General features: G+C 43.0%; 2 protein-coding genes across 5 annotated transcripts in view; one reads left to right on the top strand and one right to left on the bottom strand.

Moving 5' to 3' along the window:
• The first annotated feature begins 672 nt into the window (after positions 1-672).
• Positions 673-15,298, top strand: SDS (serine dehydratase). 4 transcript variants are annotated; one of them, XM_051972848.1, is made up of 8 exons: positions 673-1,198; positions 7,476-7,630; positions 8,463-8,502; positions 9,103-9,242; positions 9,547-9,638; positions 11,676-11,903; positions 13,233-13,357; positions 14,509-15,298. In XM_051972848.1, the coding sequence occupies exons 2-8, from the start codon at positions 7,481-7,483 to the stop codon at positions 14,706-14,708; spliced, it is 975 nt and encodes a 324-aa protein (XP_051828808.1). In that variant the 5' UTR covers positions 673-1,198; positions 7,476-7,480; the 3' UTR covers positions 14,709-15,298. The 4 variants fall into 4 exon arrangements, with proteins under 4 accessions (XP_051828808.1, XP_051828809.1, XP_051828810.1 ...); XM_051972849.1 differs by lacking the exon at positions 673-1,198 and adding an exon at positions 3,033-3,697; XM_051972850.1 differs by lacking the exon at positions 673-1,198 and adding an exon at positions 6,136-6,441.
• Positions 15,299-20,724: 5,426 nt separating this feature from the next.
• PLBD2 (phospholipase B domain containing 2) overlaps positions 20,725-22,805 on the bottom strand; it is a 37,303-nt gene continuing 35,222 nt past the window's right edge. Inside the window, exon 12 of the mRNA XM_051972846.1 lies at positions 20,725-22,805. This exon is cut by the window's right edge and continues 251 nt beyond it. The gene's annotated coding sequence lies outside the window, so the exon portion shown is untranslated.

Below are 22,805 nucleotides of genomic sequence, written 5' to 3'. Positions count from 1 at the left end.
AGTTCTAGGATGCTACAAGGAGGAAAAAGCCTGAGAGGCCATCTTGGGCCAATCAAATGGTTCAATATCAGAAATGAATGTGGTTCAATTAGTGGAAATAATGCTAAGGAAGGTATGTGACCACCTGTTTTGTCATTGTAGTCTAAGATCCATGGGATCTTTCCATCTGACTTCCAGCCTCCTATAGTTATAGTCTTCCCCATTATAAAGAATGTAAGCTCCTTGTGAGAGGATGTCTAATTTTTCTATTTTCAGCCTCAGAACTTAGAGCAATCTCATTTATTGCATGCTTTTTTATTCATGTATTCAACCACCCATTATACAGATAAGGAAATAGAAGCCCAGATAAGCTCAAACTCAAACTCAAATCCTCTGATACTCTTTCCACTAGAATTATAGAGAGGAGGATAGAAGATTGGAGAGAAGTAAAGTCTAGAAAGGGGGAGAAGACAGAAAAGGCAGCAGTAGGACTGGGAGTTGAAAATAGGGAGAAAGAATGTTTTTAAAAAGCAAGAGAGATGTAAAATGTGAGGGGGCAAGAGAAGAAATGGAAAATAAAAGAGAAGAGATAGGGGAGCAAGAACAAAGTTGGCCATTATTCTATTAAGTCACTGTGCTAAGCACTGGGGAGAAAAGTAAGAAGTGGAACAGAGGAAAGAGAAATATAACAGAGAGACAAAGAAGCGAGAGAGAAGAAAGACTCTGAAGAAAGAGACAGAGAAAAAAAGAAACAAGGAGAGGAAGAAGGAAAATATAGAGAAGAGAGATAGAGGAAAAAGAAAGAAAATTTAGGAAAGAAGGGAGAAAGAAGACAAAAAAGGAGAAAGGAAAGAAAGGAGAGAAGAAAGAAAAGGAGAGAAAGAGGCAGCAAAGAGATGGGGGGAATGGAGCTGTCCTCTGGAGTGTGGACAGAGCAGAGTTTGTCCCCGTGTCTGTCCCCGTGCCTCTCCTAGCCCACCCTTGGGCTTCCCCTGGGATAACTGTCTGCTCTCTACAGGTCTCCTAAGGGGAGGGGAGGGACCTGGCATCAGGGGAGGAAGGGAGGCGAGCTCCTGTCTGTACTTCCATTGGCTCCACTGGGAACAGCCAGCCTTTATAAATTTGGGAGGGCAATTAGGAACTGACTGATAGTACTTTCCCCCAGCCCTTAGAGGAGGGCTCTGGATATTCTCTTCACACCTTGGCCATCTTCTCCTTGGTGAGTGAATTTTCACTTCTCCCCTATCCCTCTCCCTTCTCCTTCCCTCTCCTGATGGCCAGAGTAATGGGGGAAAGGATTGACTAAAAGATGAGTCCCCAGCTGGGAGAGGAAAGGGAGATCCTAAAATAAACAACAACCAGAAAAAAAAATCCTAGAAGTGCCTTTTTGGACAGCTCAGAGAGCAGGGAATGCCCTAGCTGATCCTTATTTTCCCCATGGTATTTGGGGATGAACCTAATGAGTATGATGGAAGGAAAGGGAAAAGCTTACCCTACCTTTTAAATCATTCAACCCCATCCACCTGCAAGGGGCAGCTATTTGGGCCTTTTGAGAACTGAGATCCCAAGAGCCTGGCACTGTGGGCACTGCCAAAGCTGCCCCAAATGTCTTTTAGTCAATGCTGGGCAGATAAGAGTCACGTTGCGAGAAACTATCTCAACTATAATTTGTCCTGGGGGGTTTCTGAGGCTTCTTCCAGCTCTGAAATGCTATTTATTCAAATCCTCTGACCTCCATCAATCCAGACCCCAGAGCAGTGAGAATGTCAGCCCCTGATACCTAAGTCCCCAGTTCAAGAGCCCCTTCCTTTCCAGACTCGCTCCCACAAACTCAGAAGCTCAAAGCTTTGGGATGGAGTGTTTGGGTGTGAGTGTCCAGAGAATACTGTCAAGCCCTGCTTCCCCCTGGAACTAACTAATCTCCTCAGTGACTCTATATAAAACACTTCCCTCAATACAACCCTTAGAGAATGATATTGCAAGCATTTTTATTTTTAGGGACACAGGGAGACCAGACTCATGATTGTATATGAGTTAATTCCAATGTGGAAACTCCCTCCTTCCATCAATGTGCCTCATTTATCATCCATAATCTTCCCAGAGATGCTTCCAGCCCAGAGAGTTTGAATACTTACCCAGAGTCACCCAGCATGAATCAAAGGGATGTCATTCCAGTCTTCTTCCTCCAAGGCTGGCCCCTCTATTCACTATGTCAAGCTGTCTCTCATCACAAATTCTATTATTCTTTTTATTATTACCTTTTTCTCCTTTTTTTCTGTTTAGATAACAGCTTAAGAACTGTTATATCTATATTAAGAGCTTTCATATTTTTATTTTATATTTTAGAATTCATGTATTAATGGCTAAAATTTTGTAATTAAGTAGTGTTTGAATGTCAGCTCATCCTTTCTAGATTTAGTTTTAGGATCTCTGGATTTAGGATTTAATTGAACAGGAAACTCCTAGTGAAGAAATTCTATCAATGCAGATCCATAACCATTCCTCTCAAGCCCAGCTTGAGTTTAAGACCCCATTTGGGTTCTTGTAAGTGAATATGGGGGTTGTGAAATTATGATTTATCATCGATAAATGTTTGGTTCGTATGTCTATTTCATCTACCTATATACTCGGGGCCACATAAAAGTTTCTTGAGTGAAAAGGAGTCACAAGTGAAAAAAGTTTAAGAAGGCCTTCTCTAAGGGATAATGCTCAGGTAGAAGCTCTTTATCTTTCTGGGGTCACAGACCCCTTTTACAGTCTGTGTGTCTGTGACCCCCTTCTCCAAATCAGGTTATGGCCCACATTGGTGATAAAATAAAATGCTAAATTTCAGTTAGAGGTCAATGAAAATAAAGATGTCATTTTTTCCCATCCAAATTCATTTTGACAGAAGTCACCTTGTCTTATAGAAACTGCAAGGTTAAATAGTAGTGTAGTAGCTAAAGCAATCTGTTGGAATCTTTACAAACTGCTAACTAATTAGAGTTGATCTGACATTACAAGAAGATGTTTTGGGCCAGAACCTGAAACAAGGTACTAAGTAGAACTAATTAGTACAATGCTTGTGATTGCACCTTTACTCATCGGAGTTCACAAGTATGCCAGATTCACAAAGTAAACTTTGTAACTTGGTGAATTCACACCTCCCTTAAAGCTCTTAGGGCCAGAGAGCACTATGGGAGAAAACCCATAATCCCATCTTCTCAGAAGAGTCAGATTTAAGGCCAATGAAGAGAGATCTATTCCAGAATATTTTCCACTTGGCTGGCTGGTGGTGGAAGAAGAGTTTTCGGAGGAAGAAGCTACGAGTCGAGAGTTCAGCGGACAACCAGATTCATCTTCATCTCACACCACTGTGGTAGGTGGCTGGGCTCCTGCACTCCCCCGACTGAGACCAAGCTGGTCTGAAAGACTCACCAGAAAGCTAGCCGAGCCCCAAGTGAAGGAGACAAGAGATTCATTCCATCTTTGTGCTGGCTGGAGGCAGAAGAAAGCAGAGGCAGAGGCTGAAGGACAAAACCCTTGGATTTGAAGATATCCGGAGCGCTCTAAGCTAACCGGGCTATATTGGAGATAATAAAAGATCTGAACTTTTATCACCTGGCTGTGCATTGAGAAGAACAAGATCACCACAGCAACAGACTTAGAATCAAAAAGAGCTGTAGGACCCTCTCCCCTCCAAGAAAATCATCAAATTTCTCTTTTAGGATTTAATAAGGTAAGCTAAACCATAAGTGCCTCAGTTTCCTCATCTATAAAAAGAAGTTAGGTTCTTAAGGACCCTTCCAGCTGGGGGTAAAGCCACAATCCTAACCCTTGCCAGGCACTTTTAACGCTCTTTCCCCAGTCAATATACTAGAAATGAATGGGGACTCTATAGGGAAGGAAGGGAATAAGCATTACTATAGTCTCTACAATATGCCAGGTCCTGTGCAAAGCACTTTTACCCATATTGTCTTTTTTGAGCTTCACAACAATCCTAGAAGGTAGGATGCTGTTATTATCTCCATTTTACATATGGGGAAACTGAGACAGACAAAGGTCAAGTGATTTGCCCAGGATCACACAGCTAGTATATGTCTGAAGCTAAATTTGAATTCAGGTCAGCCTGATTCTAGACACAGTTTCCTGTGCACCAATAGCTGCCTCTGAAGAGGATAAGTAGACTGGTCATCCCCTTCCTCTCTCTGCCTTTGTAGGAAAGAGGCTGAAAGCTGAACCAGAATACATGGATTTAAACTAATCTGACCAAAAGATAGTGTGAGAGATAATGGTGATAATGATCTCTTATGTTTCTATGGGGGGAGCCCCCTCCCAGCTCTTCCATTTACTTTTCTGTGTGATCTTAGGCAACTTGCATAAAATCCCTAAGTCTTCCTCTCACTCAATCTCAGTTTTTTTTATCTGTAAAATGGGGATATTAGATTCATGACCTGTTCTAAAACTAGGATTTTGTAGTGGTTAGGTCTTACAGTCATATTCAGCATTGTAAAATAATGTCACAATTTAAGGGGAACTTAAAAGTACAGTGGCTATAGGAGCTACTTTGAGCCAAGTGAAGTTGGGTTCAAATTCTGCCTTTGACTTTTACTAACTGTGTGAATCTGGTTGAATCTACTGAGGAGCCTAAACCTGATTGTTATCACTTGTAAAATCTGGCCTACTTTGGATTATTGTGAAGATCAAACGAGATGATATTATAAAGCGCTTACCTGGTACACACTAAGTGCTTAATAAGTGTTTATTCCTGTGTTTCCCTAATGAACTTTGCCTTAAAGGACTTAAAATGTGAGCTATTATGACGTTGATCTCAGAGACCTAGAGAGATTGTGATTTGTCCAAGGTCATTGGTCATGAGAAGCAGAAAATGAACGCAAGCTCTCTGATTATTGCTCTTAGCATCCTAGATTAAAAACTAGAATAGACCTTGGAAGCTATCAAGAATCTCTAAAAACTAGATAGTGCAATGGATAGAGCACAGGGCCTGGAATCAGGAAACTTTGGGTTCAAATCCAGCCTAAGACACTCATTAGTTGTATGACCCTGGGCAAGTCACTTAACTCTGCTTGTCTCAGTTTCCTCATCTGTAAAATGAGGGTGATAATAATAGAGCCTGTTTTGGAAGATCGTTGTGAAGATCAAATGAAAGAATTATTGAATAGTGCTTAGCTCAGTGCCTGGCATATAATAGGTGCCTTATAAATGTTAGCAGTGATAAGTATGGAGAACACATTGAGGTTTTTCTTCATATCCCCAACACCAAATTCATTCGGATGAATGTCAAGTCCCTTCATCTTACAAATGAGGAAAGCAAAGCTCAGAAAACAGTTGTGAGTGATGAGAACTTAAGGATCTTTCCTCTGGACCACGATAAATCCAGCCCTGTTAATGGAAGAATTTCCAAGAAAATCTTTGTCATTTACAGAAATCACATTAAAATGAAACTGCGCTGAAAGGCACAGATCAGCAGTAGGCCAGAAAAAAGTTCCACAGAGTAGGTAGGGCAGGGTATCCCCACCACAGGCTTCCTCCTACTTCCTTCCACATTCATGCTATTTCCAAGGAAGCCTACCCGCGGAAGGCAAGCACAGGCAATCCAAGGAAAGAAATAAGCATGTATTAAGTACCTTCTTACTTATATACTTACGCCATATAACAATAGTGCTAAGCACTATTAAAATTACTCCCTTTTGATCTTCACAACAACTCTTTGAGGTAGATTTTTAAAAGAAGTCCCATTTTACAGAAAGGGAAATTAAGGCAAATAGACATTAAATTATTTACCCCAGGTCAAAGTTGTCTGTTTGGGAAGAATCCCATGCTTGGACATAATATTTTAGATTTAGAGCTAGAAGGGGTATTAGAAGTCCTTCCACTCCATGCCCATTTTATAAATGAAGAGAGTGAGACCTCCAAGGTTGAAATGATTTCCCTTAATCAACTTCAGGATTTGAACTCAGGTTTTCCAAATTCAAATCTAACATTTTTCCTAATGGATCATGGATATGGGGAAAAGACAAGGGAGGGATTTAGAGTCACATACTTAGCTCTGTGCAAGAGTCTTCTAGCCCAAGTTTATCATTCTGTAAATAAGAAAACAAACCCAGGAGTAAACAATCTTTCCAAGGCCCCAGATGTAGCAAAGGATAGAGTCAGAATTCAAACCTAGATCCTCTGACTGTGACTTCTTTAAAGGTAGCTCCTGACCCAGAACAATAAAGTAGGGATTCTCCTGAGTTCTTAGCTATACCTGTTTCACAGAACAGGATTACAAGGAAATTGGGAGCCTCATAACCTTCTCTGTTCCTCTGTTTCTAAAAATCATCCTACTTTCAATATCTCCTTTATCCTCACCATATAACAAGCCAGCATTCCAGACATTTATCCTTTCCATTTTACAGATGAGGAAACTGAGTCCTGAAGAGGGACAGTCCTCCTATTCCAAATCCCTCAAAAGAGGGGGTAGGTTGGTAAATATTTCACAGCAGTACTCTCTCCTTAATTATTAATTAATAATTATAAATAATTCACTTTTAAGTGGAATTTCTAGTATTAACTTTATCTCCATCCCCTTAAGTTTAGAAAATCAGCAAATTCTCTTACAATTAGGACTGACCTAAAGTGGAGTATACTGACTTGAGACGTCTCCTCCTTGGAGATTTCCCACAGGTGGAATAGTTACTTGTTGGGGCAGTTACAGAAGTTCCAAGTATGGATTGAACTAAACAAGATGATTACTAAAGTACTATCCTACTCTTTATTTAAATTAAATTTTTATTTTTTTTCTCAATTAACAAAAATCCAACTTATCTTCCTCCCATCCATCCACCTCCACGAAAGGTAACAAAACGAAGTCCCATATTAATTGTGACCAAAAATACATTTCCCATTCTGTACCCTGTGTCCAGCAATCACCTGCAGGCAGGTCCCATGGTTCATCATGAAGCCTTTGGAATTTTGCTTGGTAATTGCGTTGACAAGATTAATCAAAGTTGATTGACTTAACGATGTTGTGATTGTCATTGTTGTCCTGGTTCTGCACACTTCATTTTGTATCCGTTCATACAAATCTTCCCAGGTTTTCCTAATATCATCCCTTTCATCATTTCTTACAGCATAGTAATGTTCCACCACATTCATGTGCCATAATTGTTCCGCTATTTCCCAGTTAACTATAGACCCATTCTCTTCTGAGACTGATTCTGTAATGAAAGTTGTTCTGTGTGTGAATTAGGGAAGGGTCTCATTGTTTTATACAACCAATAAGACATAATAGAAAGACTTGAGATCAAAATCTAGCTCTTCTACTGCTCAGCTCTGTGACCTTGAGAGTGCCCCCGGATATCAGAGAATCTCAATTTCCTTTTCTATACAATCAAGAAGTTGGACAAGATGGTTTCTGATCTGAGATTCTGGTAGTTTGTCCAGGTCAGAAAGGTTTCTTCTGCGGATGGTTTCTTCTATCTCAGCCCTTGCTTCTCTCTCTTCCATTGCAGTGATCATGTCTCAAGAACCTCTCCACGTGAAGACCCCCATCAGGGACAGCATGGCCCTGTCCAAGGTAGCCGGAACCACTGTTTACCTCAAGATGGACAGCGCCCAACCCTCGGGATCATTTAAGATCCGGGGCATTGGACACTTGTGCAAGACGGTGAGAAGGGAGGGAACAAGGCGATGGGGAGGCACCGGGGATGGCACAGCAGACATTGTCCTGGGTCCTTCAGAGGAAAGTGAAGGGTCTCTCCTGCCTTCTAGGTCATTAGAGGAGGGAAATGTCCAAAAGAAATGACCTATTGTGTAGCCATGTGTCTTTTCTTTAAGTTCCTCTCTTTAAAAGCACAGCCATTCCCTGAGGAAGACAGTTGGGTGCAATAGTGGCCAGAAATCAGAAAGAACTGAGTTCAGATTCTGCCTCAGATACTAATAACCCTGTGTAAGGGTCCTATAACCTGTCAGCCCCAGTTTCCTCATCTGTAAAATGGAGATAATGATAATATCTAATAGGATTGTTGTGAGGATATTGAGCATCACATAAATGTAATTATTCATATTTAGTATGGATGAGTTAGCATATTCTCTCCTCTGGGGCTATTAGTAGGAAATAAGCAAGAGGAAGAGTTTAGTTATAAAGTGGGGGAGTCAAGGGGGAACCAGGACATAGAGCTCAGGATATTTTCTAGCTATTTGGGCTGCTGCCTTGGAGAGCTCTGGACACCAAGCAGGGGGACATGAAGTCACTGCACAGTTGAGAGAGGAAGGTGCTAAGAGGGGAATTTCAAGAACCCTGGGACCCTGGAATAAAGGGAATGGAAACATAGGATGTCATACCTAGGAGGGGTGAACAGGGGATGTCAGAGCTGGGAGGGACCTTAGAACAGGGAATATCAGAACTAGGAGGGGTCTTGGAACAAGCATTCCTCTACCTCTCAGTCTGGCTTTTCTTCCTGCCCTCTAACCCCCTCCCTCTCTCCTTATCTCCACAGTGGGCGGAGAGGGGCTGTGAACACTTTGTCTGCTCTTCAGGTACGTTTCCAGGTTCCTGTCCACAGAATCGGACCCCACATGTCAAGAATTCATGGGTAGTAGAATAGGGGAAGAGAATGCTCTTCAGGGACACAGAGGGTCCTCGTCTAGTCCAATCCCTTCATCTCACAAATGAAAAAAAAAAAAAACTAAGACCTAGAAAAGTTACTTTTAGCCCTTTTGTATCCCCAGCACTTAGCACTGTGCTGGCATACAGTAGGTGCTTAATAAATGTTTGATTGATTGATTGATTGCCTGACTTGCTCATAGAAACTGAACCTGGAATTTCATCAGTGAAGGTCTCCAGCAAGACAGCTCAGGGCCTGCCCTACAATCTATAGTCTTCCAGGCAGGATGTGTCAAATCTGGGCTCAGGTATCCCTGGGTCCAAGCCTCGGGAAATCTGGGCCTTGTTGGGCTCTATCCCTCACCAGCTCAATGGGACTTTGGACATTAAAAAGCCCTAATTTGCTATCAAGTCTTTCCAGGAGTCTTAGGTTAGAGGAAAAGGGAGGAAGAGAGCTTTTAGAATAGCCATAGACCATCCTGGATCTGTCTGGAATAATGCAAACTTTCCTTCTCCCAACGAACCACCCACAGCGGGCAATGCTGGCATGGCCGCAGCTTATGCTGCCAGGAAGCTGGGCATCCCTGCCACCATCGTTGTGCCTAATACCACGCCCCCCCTCACCATCCAGAAGCTCAAGGGTGAAGGTGCCATGGTCAAGGTCGTAGGTGAGGTGAGTGCTCGAGAGGGACATATCCATGCTGGTGGGGTGATGTATAAGGAATGGACTGGAGTAAAGTTGGAAGTTTGTATTTGATTCTAGGCACTAGGGAGCTACGGGAGTTTCTTGAGCATGGGAGTGATGAAGTCATAACTGCATTTTAGGAATATCCATTCTGCAGCAATGCGAAGGATAAATTGGAGAGGGAGGAGAATGTGGGGTCAGGGAGCCACATGGGGCTCTACATAAAATGTCCAACTAATGGGATCTTAGAGAGAAGAGCCTCCCTTCACTTGTTTCCCTTGACGATTCCCAGACGCTGGCCGAGGCGTTTGAGTTGGCAAAAGCTCTTGCCAAGAACAACCCGGGCTGGATCTATGTGCCTCCCTTTGATGACCCCCTCATCTGGTAGGTATTGGCCAGAAGGCCATCTCTAGGCTGATGATTCTCAAATCTACTTTTCCAGCCCTTACCTCTCACCTAAACTCCAGTCTCACTTCCCTAGCTGCCTTCCAGACATCCAGTAAACATCTTAAACTCAACATGTCCAAAACTGAACCCTCAAATCCACTCCTCTCCTCCGTTCCCCATGACTGTAGAGGGCACCATTATCCCATCTCTCAGGCTCCCAGTCTAATAGTCATCCTGGACTCCTTTCTCTCCCCCCAGATCCAATGGTGTGAAGGTCTCTCCAGTATACCATCAAAAAAAAATCTCTTGAATACGCTCCCTTCTTTGCTCTGACACAACTATATCTCTGGTTTAGACCTTCATCCCCTCACACCTGAACCACTGTAATAGCCTGCTGGGATGGGGGGACACGGCTGGGGGAGGGTCGGCCTGCTTCAAGCCTCTCCCCACTCCAATGCTTTCTCCAATTGATCACCTTCCTAAAACCCAGATCTGATCCCCTTTCCCCTCCTCCTCACCCCAATGACTGCCCATGCTCACATGCCCCTGTTAAACCCATACTGGGAAGCCCAACTCAAACACTTCCAGGCAGATTTCCCCGATTGCCCTAGTCAGTGACATATTGTGCCTCATAGGATCCATTGTCATAAAATAGAACATAGGATCCCAGATCTAGATGAGTCCCGAGAGACATTTCATATAACAGATGGGTACCAGCTCTAGAGAAGAGACTCAGCAGAAGTCTGAGGGAGGCAGCAGAGCATGGTGACTACAGCACTGGGCCTGGGTTCAAATCTTGCCTTAGATACTTGGCAATTATATGATCCTGGAAAGGTCATCCCTCTACTTCTTGCCACAGGCAACAATAACTAACCTTTATAAAGTGCTTTACAAACTTTATATATTTTTTTCCTCACAGCAACACTGGGAGGAGAGGTTCTTAACTTCATTTTACAGATGAGGAAACTGAGGCAGACAGTTGTCAAAGACTTGTAAATGACCATGTTCAGGCAAGATAGAATGAATTGGGGGAAATCTTAAAGAGAAGGTGCTAACATGAAGGGGGACAGAAAAAGGTAGAAGGCAGGACTTAAGCTGGGACTTGAAGTTAGGAGACAGAGATGAGGAGGGAGGGCACAGCTAAGGAAAATGCCTGGAGATGAATTTCATGTGGTTATGTGTAATAAAGAACTATTTTAGGATCACTATAGATTTGGTTTTTTAAATTAAATTATATATTTTTATGGAAATAAATTTGTTTTGCATGATTGCATACGTATAATTGATATATCGGCTGCCTTCTCAGTGGGTACAGGAAGGAGCTGAAGGAAAAAGAGAATTTGCAACTCAAAACTTTAAAAAAGATAATGTTAAAAACAAATAATAAAATGTAAAATATAGATACAATTTTAAATAAATTTAAATTTTCCAATATATAATATACATAAATATGAGTTTTTCAAGAGCATCATAAATTTGAGAGGGGAGACTAGAAAATCTTTTCTATATTATATATATCTATGTATACACACACACACATATATGTATATATATAATGTACATATACATATACATATGCAATACAATCAGGATAAGTGACTTGCCTGGATCACAAAGCTAATAAGTGTCACATGCTTAAGGTCAGATTTGAACTCAGGCCCTGATTCCAGGGCCAGTGCTCTATCCACTGTGCCACCTAGTTGCTCTCATATTTATATATTTTTAAATTAACAAGCATTTATTTCCCTCCCCCAATGAAAAAGGAAAAAAAAAAAAAACAAACATTTGTAACAAAATATCCAAAGCAAAGAAAAGCAAATTCCTACATTGGCCATGTCCAGAAATGAAAAACACCCTGAAAATAGAAGTTGTCTGCAAGAGGACTGGGCTCCCTTGGAAGGTAGTAAGTTGCCCATCCCTGCAGGTGTTCAAGTGAAGGTTGGTGGTAACTCGTGCCTCTGGTACAGACTGAACTATTCTCCAGAGGCCCTTCCAGTTCTGAGATAACGCTGTCTTCTGATTCCCAACTTTCAGGGACGGCCATACCTCCATTGTGAAGGAGCTGAAAGAAAATCTTCCTGGGAAGCCAGGGGCCATCATCCTGTCAGTGGGTGGCGGGGGCCTCCTCTGTGGCGTGGTGCAAGGCCTGGCCGAAGTGGGCTGGAAGGATGTGCCCATTGTGGCAATGGAGACCCAGGGGGCGCACAGTTTCAATGCAGCCATCAAAGCTGGCAAGCTGGTCACACTTCCCAAGATTACCAGGTAAGGGAGAATGAAATGTGCATTTATTAAGCGCCTACTGAGTGCCAAGTTCTTTACTATTATTATCTCAATTGATCTTCACAACAACATTGCAAGATAGGGAGCTACACATTTTACAATTGAGAAAACTGAGGCAGACAGAATTGGTAAGTACTCTGGTACCATCTAGCTGGAATGAAAGGATGCTGACTGATGGTAGACAGCAGGTGCAGGAGCCCCTGTTCTAAATGCAGAGTTCTCCCTCCACCCCAAAGAGGACACGTAGCACCTTGGATGGAAAGCTGGAAAGTATAGATCTGATTTCAAATCTTACCTCTCCCCTCCTCCACTCAACTACTGACTTCCCTGGAAATCTCACTTTCTATTGGAAGCTTTCCCCAAGCCCTCTCCATTCTTTTCCTCTTAATCATCTCCTATTTATCCCCTATTTAGCTTGCTTTGTTTATATTTGTTTCCTTGTTATGTCTCCCATTCGATTGTAAGCTCCCTGAGGGCAGGAACTCTCCTAAGCCTCCTTTTATGTCCTTAGCACTTAGCACAGTATCTGGCACTGAGTGGGCACTTAATTATTTACTGATTGATTGACATTGAACAACTTAAACTCTCTTTGATAGCTAAGCTACTCCCTAAGACGCCAAGATGAAGACTAATGAAATCACCGGTCCAGGACCTATCCACTATCCACTCTGGACCCTGACTTGGTTTTCCCGTGATCCTATATCTTGGTTGCTTGGTCCCTAACCACAAGAGAGCCCTTGAATGCTAGTCTGTCCTATCCTGCTCCCTTCAAACCCTTGGAATTCTAAGCCAGGCCAGAATGATTGAGTAGATCCATTTGGCCCCCTTTCCTCTGCGGCTTTTAGAATAGAGTTCAGGCTTACAGACGGACAGAGGGACTTGCAGATCTTGCCTCTAGCACTTACTTTCTCTGGGGCACACAAAAGAATCTTTAGCTGAGTAGCTAATGCTTGTTGTGAATCATTTAGATGATGTAGGTAAAGTATTAGATTGGTGGCAGTTAGTGAAAGTATTTTAGGATTGGTACAAGGAACTCCCAGGTGAGGAAATACTCTTTATAAATGCTAATTGCAAAAGGGAAGTGATTTGTTTGTACAGCCGGAGAGACTTGATCTACCATTACTGCTTCTTAATAATTATTAATTACAAAATTATTATTTATAAAAATCCACATTACCCACCTTCTTTACATCACCAGATCACTGCATCACCAGGTGCTCCCCTACAGGGGTTGTGTTGGAAACACCCTTTAAATGTGTAGATGAGAATCACTCTCATGATTCCAGTACCTTTTCTCTCCATCTCTCCTAGTGTGGCTAAAGCCCTCGGGGTGAACACGGTTGCGGCTCAGGCCCTGAAGCTGGCCCAGGAATACCCCATCTTCTCTGAAGTGATCGCAGACCAAGATGCAGTTAAAGCTATTGAGAAGTTTGTGGGTAAGTGTAAGACTGTCCTAAGAGGAGGGTGAGAAATTGGGGAGGGTGGGATTGAGTGAGCCCAGAGGTCTTTCTTCTACGCAGGAGTGTGCTGGTAAATGTTTAACAACCAGATTCTCCAACTATCTCTCTCTGTCTCTGTCTGTCTCTCTGTCTGTCTGTCTCTCTCTCTGTATATTACACATATACATTCTTTTAAATTTCATTTGCATTATTAACATTTTCCCATCACTTTTTAAGTCCAGATAATCAACAAAACAATAACAAAAGTAGATTGTGTCTACCTATTTCAATGGTGGAAAAGATCACGCAGGAAATTTAATAATCAGCTCTATAACCAACTTTCTAGCACATCACTGCCTATAGTCAGTCAGCAAACATTTATAAAATGTCTACTACTTGTCGGTCACTATGCTAAGTCCTAGGGATACAAAAAGAAGTAAAAAATAGTCCCTGTCTTTTGATCATGGGCAAGCCCCACCCCTCAACCCTAAGACTGTCCCACTCTAGTGTGAACTACAATCTCAACAAATCAACAAACATTTATTAAATAAGTACTATATGCTAGGCACTGTGCTGTGTTGAGAATACAAATATAAATGCAAAGAAAGACAATTCCTGTCCTCCAGGAGCTTCCGTTCTAATGGTAGAAAACCATTCTAAAAAAGGGAGCTGAAAAAAGGGATGAGACATGATGGGCAGTGCTTTGCAAAACATAAATTCTACATAAATGGTGGTAGCTATTGATATAACAATATTGATATTCATAATATAACAGTATGGCCACCTTTAGCTCCTTATTCTGTACCTTCTCTTGTTTATCTCACATCTTCATTTTTATTTGCATATCACCTTGAGGACCAAAATTGCTTCTATTTTTTGCTCTTCTGTATGTCACATGTTCATTTTAATTTACATATCATCTCTACGAGAATGGAAGCCCCTTAAGGACAAAAAAAAAATGCTATTTTTTGCTCTTTTTTTGTGTCTTAATAAGTGCTGACAAATGCTTGCTGATTGATTACAGCTAGGGCTGAGGAGATTGGTTGCACTGTGCAGCCAGTTTCAGGGACTTCCTGTAGAGGCAATAGGTTCCCCAAGACTCCACACCTAAGGTGTCAAACCCTAATTTTGCCTTCTGGTTCCTGCAGATGATGAGAAGATCCTGGTGGAGCCAGCATGTGGGGCAGCTCTGGCAGCCGTCTACAGTCAAACAATCCAAAAGCTACAGGGTGAAGGGAAGCTCCCGGCCAAGTTGTCCAGCGTGGTGGTCATTGTGTGTGGGGGAAGCAACATCAGCTTGGCCCAGCTGCAAGGGCTTAAAGAGCAGCTGGGCATGAAAGCTAGCTGAGTGCACTCCCACCGACCTCCTCCGGCACCCTGCCAAGGATGGGGCTGGAGTTTTATCCAGCACCCTATTTTATTATTGTTGTTGTTGTTGTTCTATTGTTGTTGTTGGAGGGTACACATCCATGGGGCTAGAAGAGACAGATCTCTTTCTGATATGGGGGCCAAACCTAGAGAGAAAGTCTTCAGCCACTTGTGAACCCTGACTTTACATGAGGAAAAGGGGAGCCGTGGCCTGTTCTGGGACTCCTACTTAGTCCCATTTTAATCTATCCCTTCCACCAGTCCCATGGAAACCTGGGTATCCCAGGAATGAGGAGGGAGGGGCAGAAATGGGTTACAGAACTTTCACATGGTGTCCCCATCTCTGTCTCAGATTAGAAAAAAGGGGGGCAGAAAGGTCAAAAGAGAAGGCTCGAGGCTGGCCCGGGGAGTGAGGAGTATTTGAGTTTCTTCTCCAAAGCCCACCCCTCTTGGTTGCCCTTCTCCAAGGCTGGAGAGCCAAGACCAGCCCTTCCTCATTTTTCTAATGTCCAGATTTTTTTCATTGAAGAAAAAAAAAAAGAAAGAAATACATCTATTTATGAAAGGTGACCTCTGGGTCTGTTGCTTCCTTAGTGTCTTTCCATTTCTTTCTGCCGGGAACCTTAATGTCCCCAAGAAGGATGGTTTCCTTAATGACATATGGAGGCTGAGGAAAACACCCCCTCACCCTAGCTGTGTCTCATAGAGGAGCCATTCCAGGCCCAGGGAAACAGAGGAAACAGATTTTGCTGAAATCTCATGGACACCGGAGAGAAGAAAATGCTGGAGTCAGATCCAGCCCTAGCAGGGACAGCTCCTGGCCCCTACTTCATGCAGGGAAAGCTTTGACCAGCAGGGGACGCTGTGGTGCTACCTAAGGCTGGGAAGAGTCTCAGCTCAGGAAAGATGCAACATTTTAAAGCTAAAGATGATGGGACTTGTTACTTTGTCAAGTGCAACATACATTTAATCAACCACACATATTGGACAGAGGGCTGGTCTCGTAGCCAGGAAGACCTGGATTCCCAATCCTGAGTCTGACACAGGCTGTCTGTGTGATCCTACACTGATCACAAGAATTTCTCACAATCGATGAAATCCCAAGTCCAATCCCTATCCCCTATTCTGTGCAGAGCCTTGGAGATACAAAGATAAAAAACAAATCCTGCCTTTAAGATTACTTTTTATTGCAGACATTAACATCCATTTCTTAAGTGTATTAAGGTTTACAAAGCACTTTCCTCAAAACCACCGAGTGAGGCAAGGAGCGTCAGGTTATTCTATTAAAAAAAAAAAAAAAGAAAGAAAAGAAATGGAAACTGTAATGAAAGAAGAAAACAATTTATTAAGCGCCTACTATGTGCCAGGCACTGGGCTAAGTGCTCTTTACAAATATTATCTCATTTGATCCTCACAACAATCCTGGGAGGTAGATTGCTATTTTATCTCTTTTTACTGTTGAAGGTACTGAGGCAGGCAGAGGTCCCATGGCTAATTAAGTTTGAGGTAGAATTTGAAGGTCTTCCTTCCTTAGGCCAGATGCTCTATCCACTGTGCTAACTAGCTATCTACTATAACTCAGAAGCAAGATCAAAATTTGAACCCAGGCTGACTGCAAAATCCAGTTCTTTTCATTGCATCTTGAAGTCACCAAAGCCAACAGGAGAGGATCATCAGGGCATTCTTCTCAACTTCTCATTTTCTCTCTCCTTCCATTCAGTAGCTAAATCTCATTTTTACTAGCATCCATCCTCTTCTCTAATTCTAGAGTTTCATCTCCTCTTGTTTGAATTATCTCGAGCTTACTGGAAGATCTTTCCTTATTCCCTACTCCAACTTCACTCAAGCTGCCAGTGATTTTCCTAAATCACAAGCCTAACCATGTTACTCCCCTACTCAAGCAACCCTGATGGCTCCCTACTACCTCTGGGATCAACTATAAACTCCTCTGGCTTTGAAAATCCCTCACAAAATATCCACCAGATATCTTTCCATCCTTCTTTCTGTTCATTACAAGACAAAACACCGTCTTCTACCTCCATGCCTTTGTAATTTCTATGATGCCTGAAATGCACCGCCTCCCCACCTCCAATTCACAGAATCCCTCACTCCTTTCAAGATTCAGCTCAAGCACTCAATGGGGGACTTGAAACCCTTGAAATGAAACCTACATGAAACCCTTCTGGCACCCCCAAGTTACTAATGTCCTCCTTTCCAAACCTCAGATTAATTTTGTACATTACAAGTATATTACAGATTTGATGGGGTTTTTTTCCATTAGGAAAAATAGTCTTCCCATCCAGTGTCTGGTACAGTGTCTGGCATAAAGTAGGTGCTCAATAAATGCTTGTTAAGGAATCAGTCGCCTCGGACAGGGAGTGTTTGGCGATCAAGATCCACCTCTCCCTTCCCAAGTCCAAATCCCATCTCTTCTAAGTAACTCCTCCCTTCTATCTCACACATCCTGGTGCTGATTCCTCTTCCCTCCCCCTCCCCCTCCCTGCCCCACCCAGAGTGAATTCCCAAGAAGAAGCACTGAATGGTGCAGCTTGCTGTCAGCCTGGGGAAAGTAGGAAGGCCAGTATTTATAGATCATAAGAAAATGAAAGGGAACTTGGGCTTCGTAGGTATGAAGATGAAAAAGAATCAAGGATTTCTTCAATAAACAGGGAAGAGAGAAAGTGGAGAAGAGAGGAGGGGAGGAGAGAAGAGAGGGAAAAAAAGAGAAGAGAGAGGAAGAAAAAAAGGAGAGGACATGAGAGGAAAGGGAAAAAAGGAGAGAGAGGGGAGAGGTGAGGAAAGAAGAGGGGGAAGAGCTGTCACACTAAAAGACCTAGGGAATGAATTGTAAACATTTCTGCAGTGATTATTAGACCTGAGTTAGGATCCTGGTTCTGAAACTGAAATGAGTTTTGTGAACCTAGGAAGTTACTACCTCTTTCACCATTAAAAATGAAGTTATTGTAGTTAAGTAATAATAGTGAAAATAAATAATAGTCAACATATATACAGGGCTTTAAGATTTACAAAGCACTTCACATTATCTAATTAGCTAATAAGAATTATCTCAGGTGATCTTTAAAACAACCTTGAGAAGTAGATGCTATGATCATCTTTATTTTACAGATGAGGAAACTGAGGCAGACATAAGGTTAAGTGACTTGCCCAGGCTGTAAGTAAAGATGGCAGCATTTGAACCCAGGTCCTCCTGACTCTGAGACGAGGGTTCTATCCAACCATTTGAAATCCCTTCTAAATTCTATTAATCAATGAAACAAGCATTTATGGAGTGCCTGTGAGCCAGAGGTTGCAAAAGTCCTGAAAGGATAGAAGACCTTCCCCTCCCCTCCAACACACCTTCTTTCCCAGCTGTCTCCCAGCTGGGACGTTCCCCCCTCCTCATCTCTGCTTCTTGGCGACCAGCTAAAATCTTGCCTTCTAGAGTCTTTCCTGATGTCGTTGATCTCCCATTTATGCTGCCCAGAGTTTGCACATTAAATTTGTATGTTATGTCTCCCATTAGCCTGGGAGTTCCAGGGGCAGCTGTCTTGTCCCTTTCTTTATATTCCCTAGCAGTTAACACACAGTACTTACTGACTGACTGGGAAGATACTGGACTCCATAATCCTCCTTCTCTTGGTAGGGAATCCAGAGCTTGGATCCACTCTTCCCATTTTGCCCACTCCCTCATAAACTAGACCCCTCCAGGCCTGACACACAGACTCACACACACACACAATATCAATTACACACACAGTGTCTATTACACACACAATGCCAATTACACACACAGTGTCAATTACACACACTACCAATTAATTACACACAGTGCCAATCATACACACACTCACACACGCAATGACAATTATACACAGTCAATTACACACACAGTGCCAATTACACACACACAATTATACACACAGTGCCAATTGCACACACAGAACCAATTACACACACAGTGTCAATTGCATACACAGTGCCAATTACACACACACATACCAACCACACATACAATGTCAATTACACACACAGTGTCAATCATACACATACACAGTGCCAATTACACACACATTCACACACACAGTGTAAACTATACACAGTGTCAATTACACACACAGTGACAATCACACACCCACACAGTGCCAACTACACATGCATTCACAGTGCTAATCACACACAGTGCCACTCACTCACACTCACACCACAGTGCCAATCACACACAGTGCCAATCACACACACAGTGCCAATCACATATGCACAATGCCAATCACACACACATATAGTGTCAATTACACACACATTCACACACACACTATATACAGTGTCAATTACATACATACAATATCAATTACACATAGTGCCAATCACACACACTTTCACACAGTGTCAATTATACACACACAGTGCCAATTACATACACACTGCTAATTACACACACACAGTGTCAATCACACAGTGTCAATTACACACAGTGTCAATTACACACATACAGTGTCAATTACACACACAGTGCCAATCATATACACAATGTCAATCACACACAGTGCCAATCATACACACATATACAGTATCAATTTCACACAGTGCCAATTATACACAGTGCCAATTACATGTATACAGTGCCAATCACACATACAATATCAATTACACACTCACAGTGCCAAGCTCCCACACACAGTGCCAATCACACACATACACAGTGTCAATTACACACACATTCACACACTGCCAATCACACAACCGCACAATTACACATGCATTCAGTGTCAATCACACACAATGCCAATTATATACACACAGTGCCAATTACACACATTCACACAGTGCCAATCACACACATACAGTGCCAATCACACACAATGTCAATTACACACACACAATGCCAATTACACACACACACACACACACACACACACACACACAACATCACCTTGGAACAGCTCTGGTTACTCACATCCCTTCAATAAGAAGTCACCAAGGTCCTCCTGATAACACAGAGAACAAGTAGGCTGAACCATCTGTTCTACCACAGTACCCAAAGGTCTTCCAGAACACCTCCCCCCAAAGCATTGGGTGCATCTGATTTGCCCATTCATCCTAAGCCCTGGGGCTTGCTGGGGGCCAATAAACATTGGGATTTCCTATCCACCCTGCAGCTGACACCTCTTTAAGACTCAAATTCCTTGAGAACAGGAATCATCTTCTCTACTTTCTATTTTAGGCAGTTAGATATCTACTGAAAAGAATAATGGCCTTGCAATCATAAAGACCTGAGTTCAAATCCTGACTCAAACACATAGGAACTGTTTGACTGGGAGCAAGTCACTTAACTTCTCTGTGCCTCAGTTTCCCATTTGTAAAATGAGAATAATAGCACCCACCTCAGAGGGTTTCTCTGAGAATTATAAGACAACATGCAAAGTGCTTTGCAAATCTAAAAGTCTACATCAAGGTTTATAATGTTTTGCATACACAGTGCTCGGCATATAGTAAGCATCTAAGAAATACTTCTTCATTCATGGACAAAGAGGAATTAGCACCCATGCTCTGATTTTAAGATGAAACAGACTAGGTCTGTGTCCCAAAGAGATCATAAAAGAGGGAAAAGGATCCACATGTGCAAAAACGTTTGTAGCAGCCCTTTTTGTGGTTGCAAGGAACTGGAAACTGAGTAGATGGATGCCCATCAGCTGGAGAATGGCTGAATAAATTATGGTATATAAATGTTATGAAATATTATTGTTCTATAAGAAATGACCAGCAGGATGATTTCAGAAAGGCCTGGAGAGACTTACATGAACTGATGCTGAGTGAAATGAGCAGAACCAGGAGATCATTGTACACAGTAACAAGATTACGTGATGATCATCTATGATGAACTTGGTTCTTCTCAATAATGTGATAATTCAAGGCAATTCCAATAGGCTTGGGATGGAAAATGCCATCTGCATCCAGAGAGAGAACCATGGAGACTGAATGTGGATGGAAGCAGAGTATTTTCATCTTTTTTTGTTTATTTTTTAGTTTTTTTCTTTCTCATGGTTTTTCCCTTTTGATCTGATTTTTTTCACATAACATGACAAATATTAGAAATAAATTTAAAAGAACTGTACAAGCATAATAAATGTGGAAATATGTATAGAGGAACTGCACATGTTTAACCTATACTGGACTGCTTGCTGTTCAGGGGAGGGGGAAAAGAGGAGGGAGGGAGAAAAATCTGGGATACAAAATTTTGCAAGGGTGAATGTTGAAAACTATCTTTGCATGTATTTTGAAAAATAAAAAGCTATTATTTAAAAAATAATTGCACATATTTAACCTATATCAGATTACTTGCTGTCTTGGAAAGGGGGAGGTAAGGGAAGGAGGGAGAAAATTTTGAAACACAAAGTCTTACAAAAAGTAATGTTAAAAACTATCTTTACATGTATTTGGAAAAATAAGATACTGCTGAGAGTTAAAAAAAAAAAAAAAAACTGAAGCAGGCAAGTGTCCCTCTCCAGAAGCCTCCCCAACCCAGCCCTTTCCAACCTTGTCACCCAGTGCTAGTTGCTCTTTCAATCAGAGATCATAGAGAGCAGGAAGGGACCTTAAAAACACCACCTGGTCCTACTGCCCATTTTTTAGATGAAGAAACCAAGCCCCCCCCAAAATCATGTGACTTGGCCAATGTCCCAGATGTGAATCTCCCAGTCAGGTCATCCAGTTTACAGATGAAGCCAGGAAGACTCACGGAGGCTGAGACCTCCCCAGTCACAAAGGGTCAGGTCCTCTGGGCTGTTGTGGGAATTTCAGCTCAGGTCAAGGCTGGATTTAGGTGGACAGGCTTGGACAGTGAGGTCCCTTCCTTCTCTGAAGTTCTGATTCTCTATAAGCCCCAATCCAGCCCTAGCCAATGACATCCCTACCCCCTCCAAAAAGCAGAGCGGGGCTGGAGGCGATAAAGTCTCTCGTTTAATCAGATTGCATCCATCTGTGGCCTGGCAACAAGAAAGCCCAAGGCCCAACTCTCAAACCTCACAGGCACTCTGAGTGCAGCAGAGCTCAGCCCTGGAGGGGAGGAAGAAACCACAGCAGAGAGGGGTCAGGAGGAGGAAGACATCCTGTGTTCTCCAACCGGCCTCCATGGAGGTAGCCACTTCCCTAGCCCAACCTTCCCTCTGAGATCTCTGGGGCAGTGAGCACGGCCAGCCTTCCCGGCTCCCCGGAAGGGACCTGGCAGGGGAGAGGACCTGGCCGGGGAGAGGTGGTACAGTGAGCTAGGACGAGGAGGTAAAAGGCTGGGGGCAGGCTGAGGCAGATGTCAGCAAGGGACCACTCTACCCGGAGCCTCCCCCCACTGACCCGAGGGCCTGTTTTCACTCTACAATTCCCACTTACGGCAGGGTCAGGCACGAGAGACCAGATTGCCCCCATCAGGAAGTAGGGAAGAGGGACAGAAAAGACCCAGAGCCCAGGAAGCCAGGGAAATCCAAAGCTCCCACATCTCCAAGTCCAGGGTTTCAGGGGAAGGGCTGATATACTTTGGTGTGTGTTTGTTTTCCAAATTTGTTCCTGAAGGGCAGTCCAATGAAGGAGACTGAACGTATGGACATGGGGGGAATGAGGCAAGAGGGTCACGCCTAGCTCCTCTACCACCACTGTCTAGGTGAGCGCAAAAGCCTGGTTGGGGATGTGCAGTCTCAGTAAACAGAGCTGTATGTGAGAAGTGCCCAGAAAGAAGCAGAGGAAGGTGGGAGGCTGCTTTCTCAATGAGACAGGTAGGGGAGGCAGGAAGCAGGTTCCTCAGAGTCCAGCATATTCATGACGGTTTCAGCCACAGAGGTAAAATCCAGAAGCCCCCTCCCTCCCTTCCTTCTCCAGGAAAGCCACTGGAGCTTGGGGATCAGGAGGGAAGGGTTGGGAGATAGGGCTGTTGAACGGGTGGTTCCCTAACGCTCTCAGGACCTCTTTGGACAAGGCAGTTGGCTCAAGAGCCAAGGAAGCAGCAGAAAGTGGAGGAGCCTCAGCCCTCCAGGCCCAACGGGCATATTCCTTGGGGTCCCGGGATCAGACAAACGGCAGCCAGGACGGG

This window comes from Antechinus flavipes, chromosome 1, assembly GCF_016432865.1.
Source record: "Antechinus flavipes isolate AdamAnt ecotype Samford, QLD, Australia chromosome 1, AdamAnt_v2, whole genome shotgun sequence".
In the NCBI taxonomy this organism is placed as follows: domain Eukaryota; kingdom Metazoa; phylum Chordata; class Mammalia; order Dasyuromorphia; family Dasyuridae; genus Antechinus; species Antechinus flavipes.
This window is presented reverse-complemented; position numbering and strand designations above follow the sequence as displayed.

Bases quoted from the DNA above. Each gene is read 5' to 3' on its own strand.
- SDS (XM_051972850.1), top strand. From the start codon at position 6,381: ATGAGGAAACTGAGTCCTGAAGAGGGACAGTCCTCCTATTCCAAATCC. The intron at 7,631-8,462 runs GTGAGAAGGGAG...TTATCTCCACAG, and splicing joins TTGGACACTTGTGCAAGACG to TGGGCGGAGAGGGGCTGTGA. The intron at 9,243-9,546 runs GTGAGTGCTCGA...GACGATTCCCAG, and splicing joins TGGTCAAGGTCGTAGGTGAG to ACGCTGGCCGAGGCGTTTGA.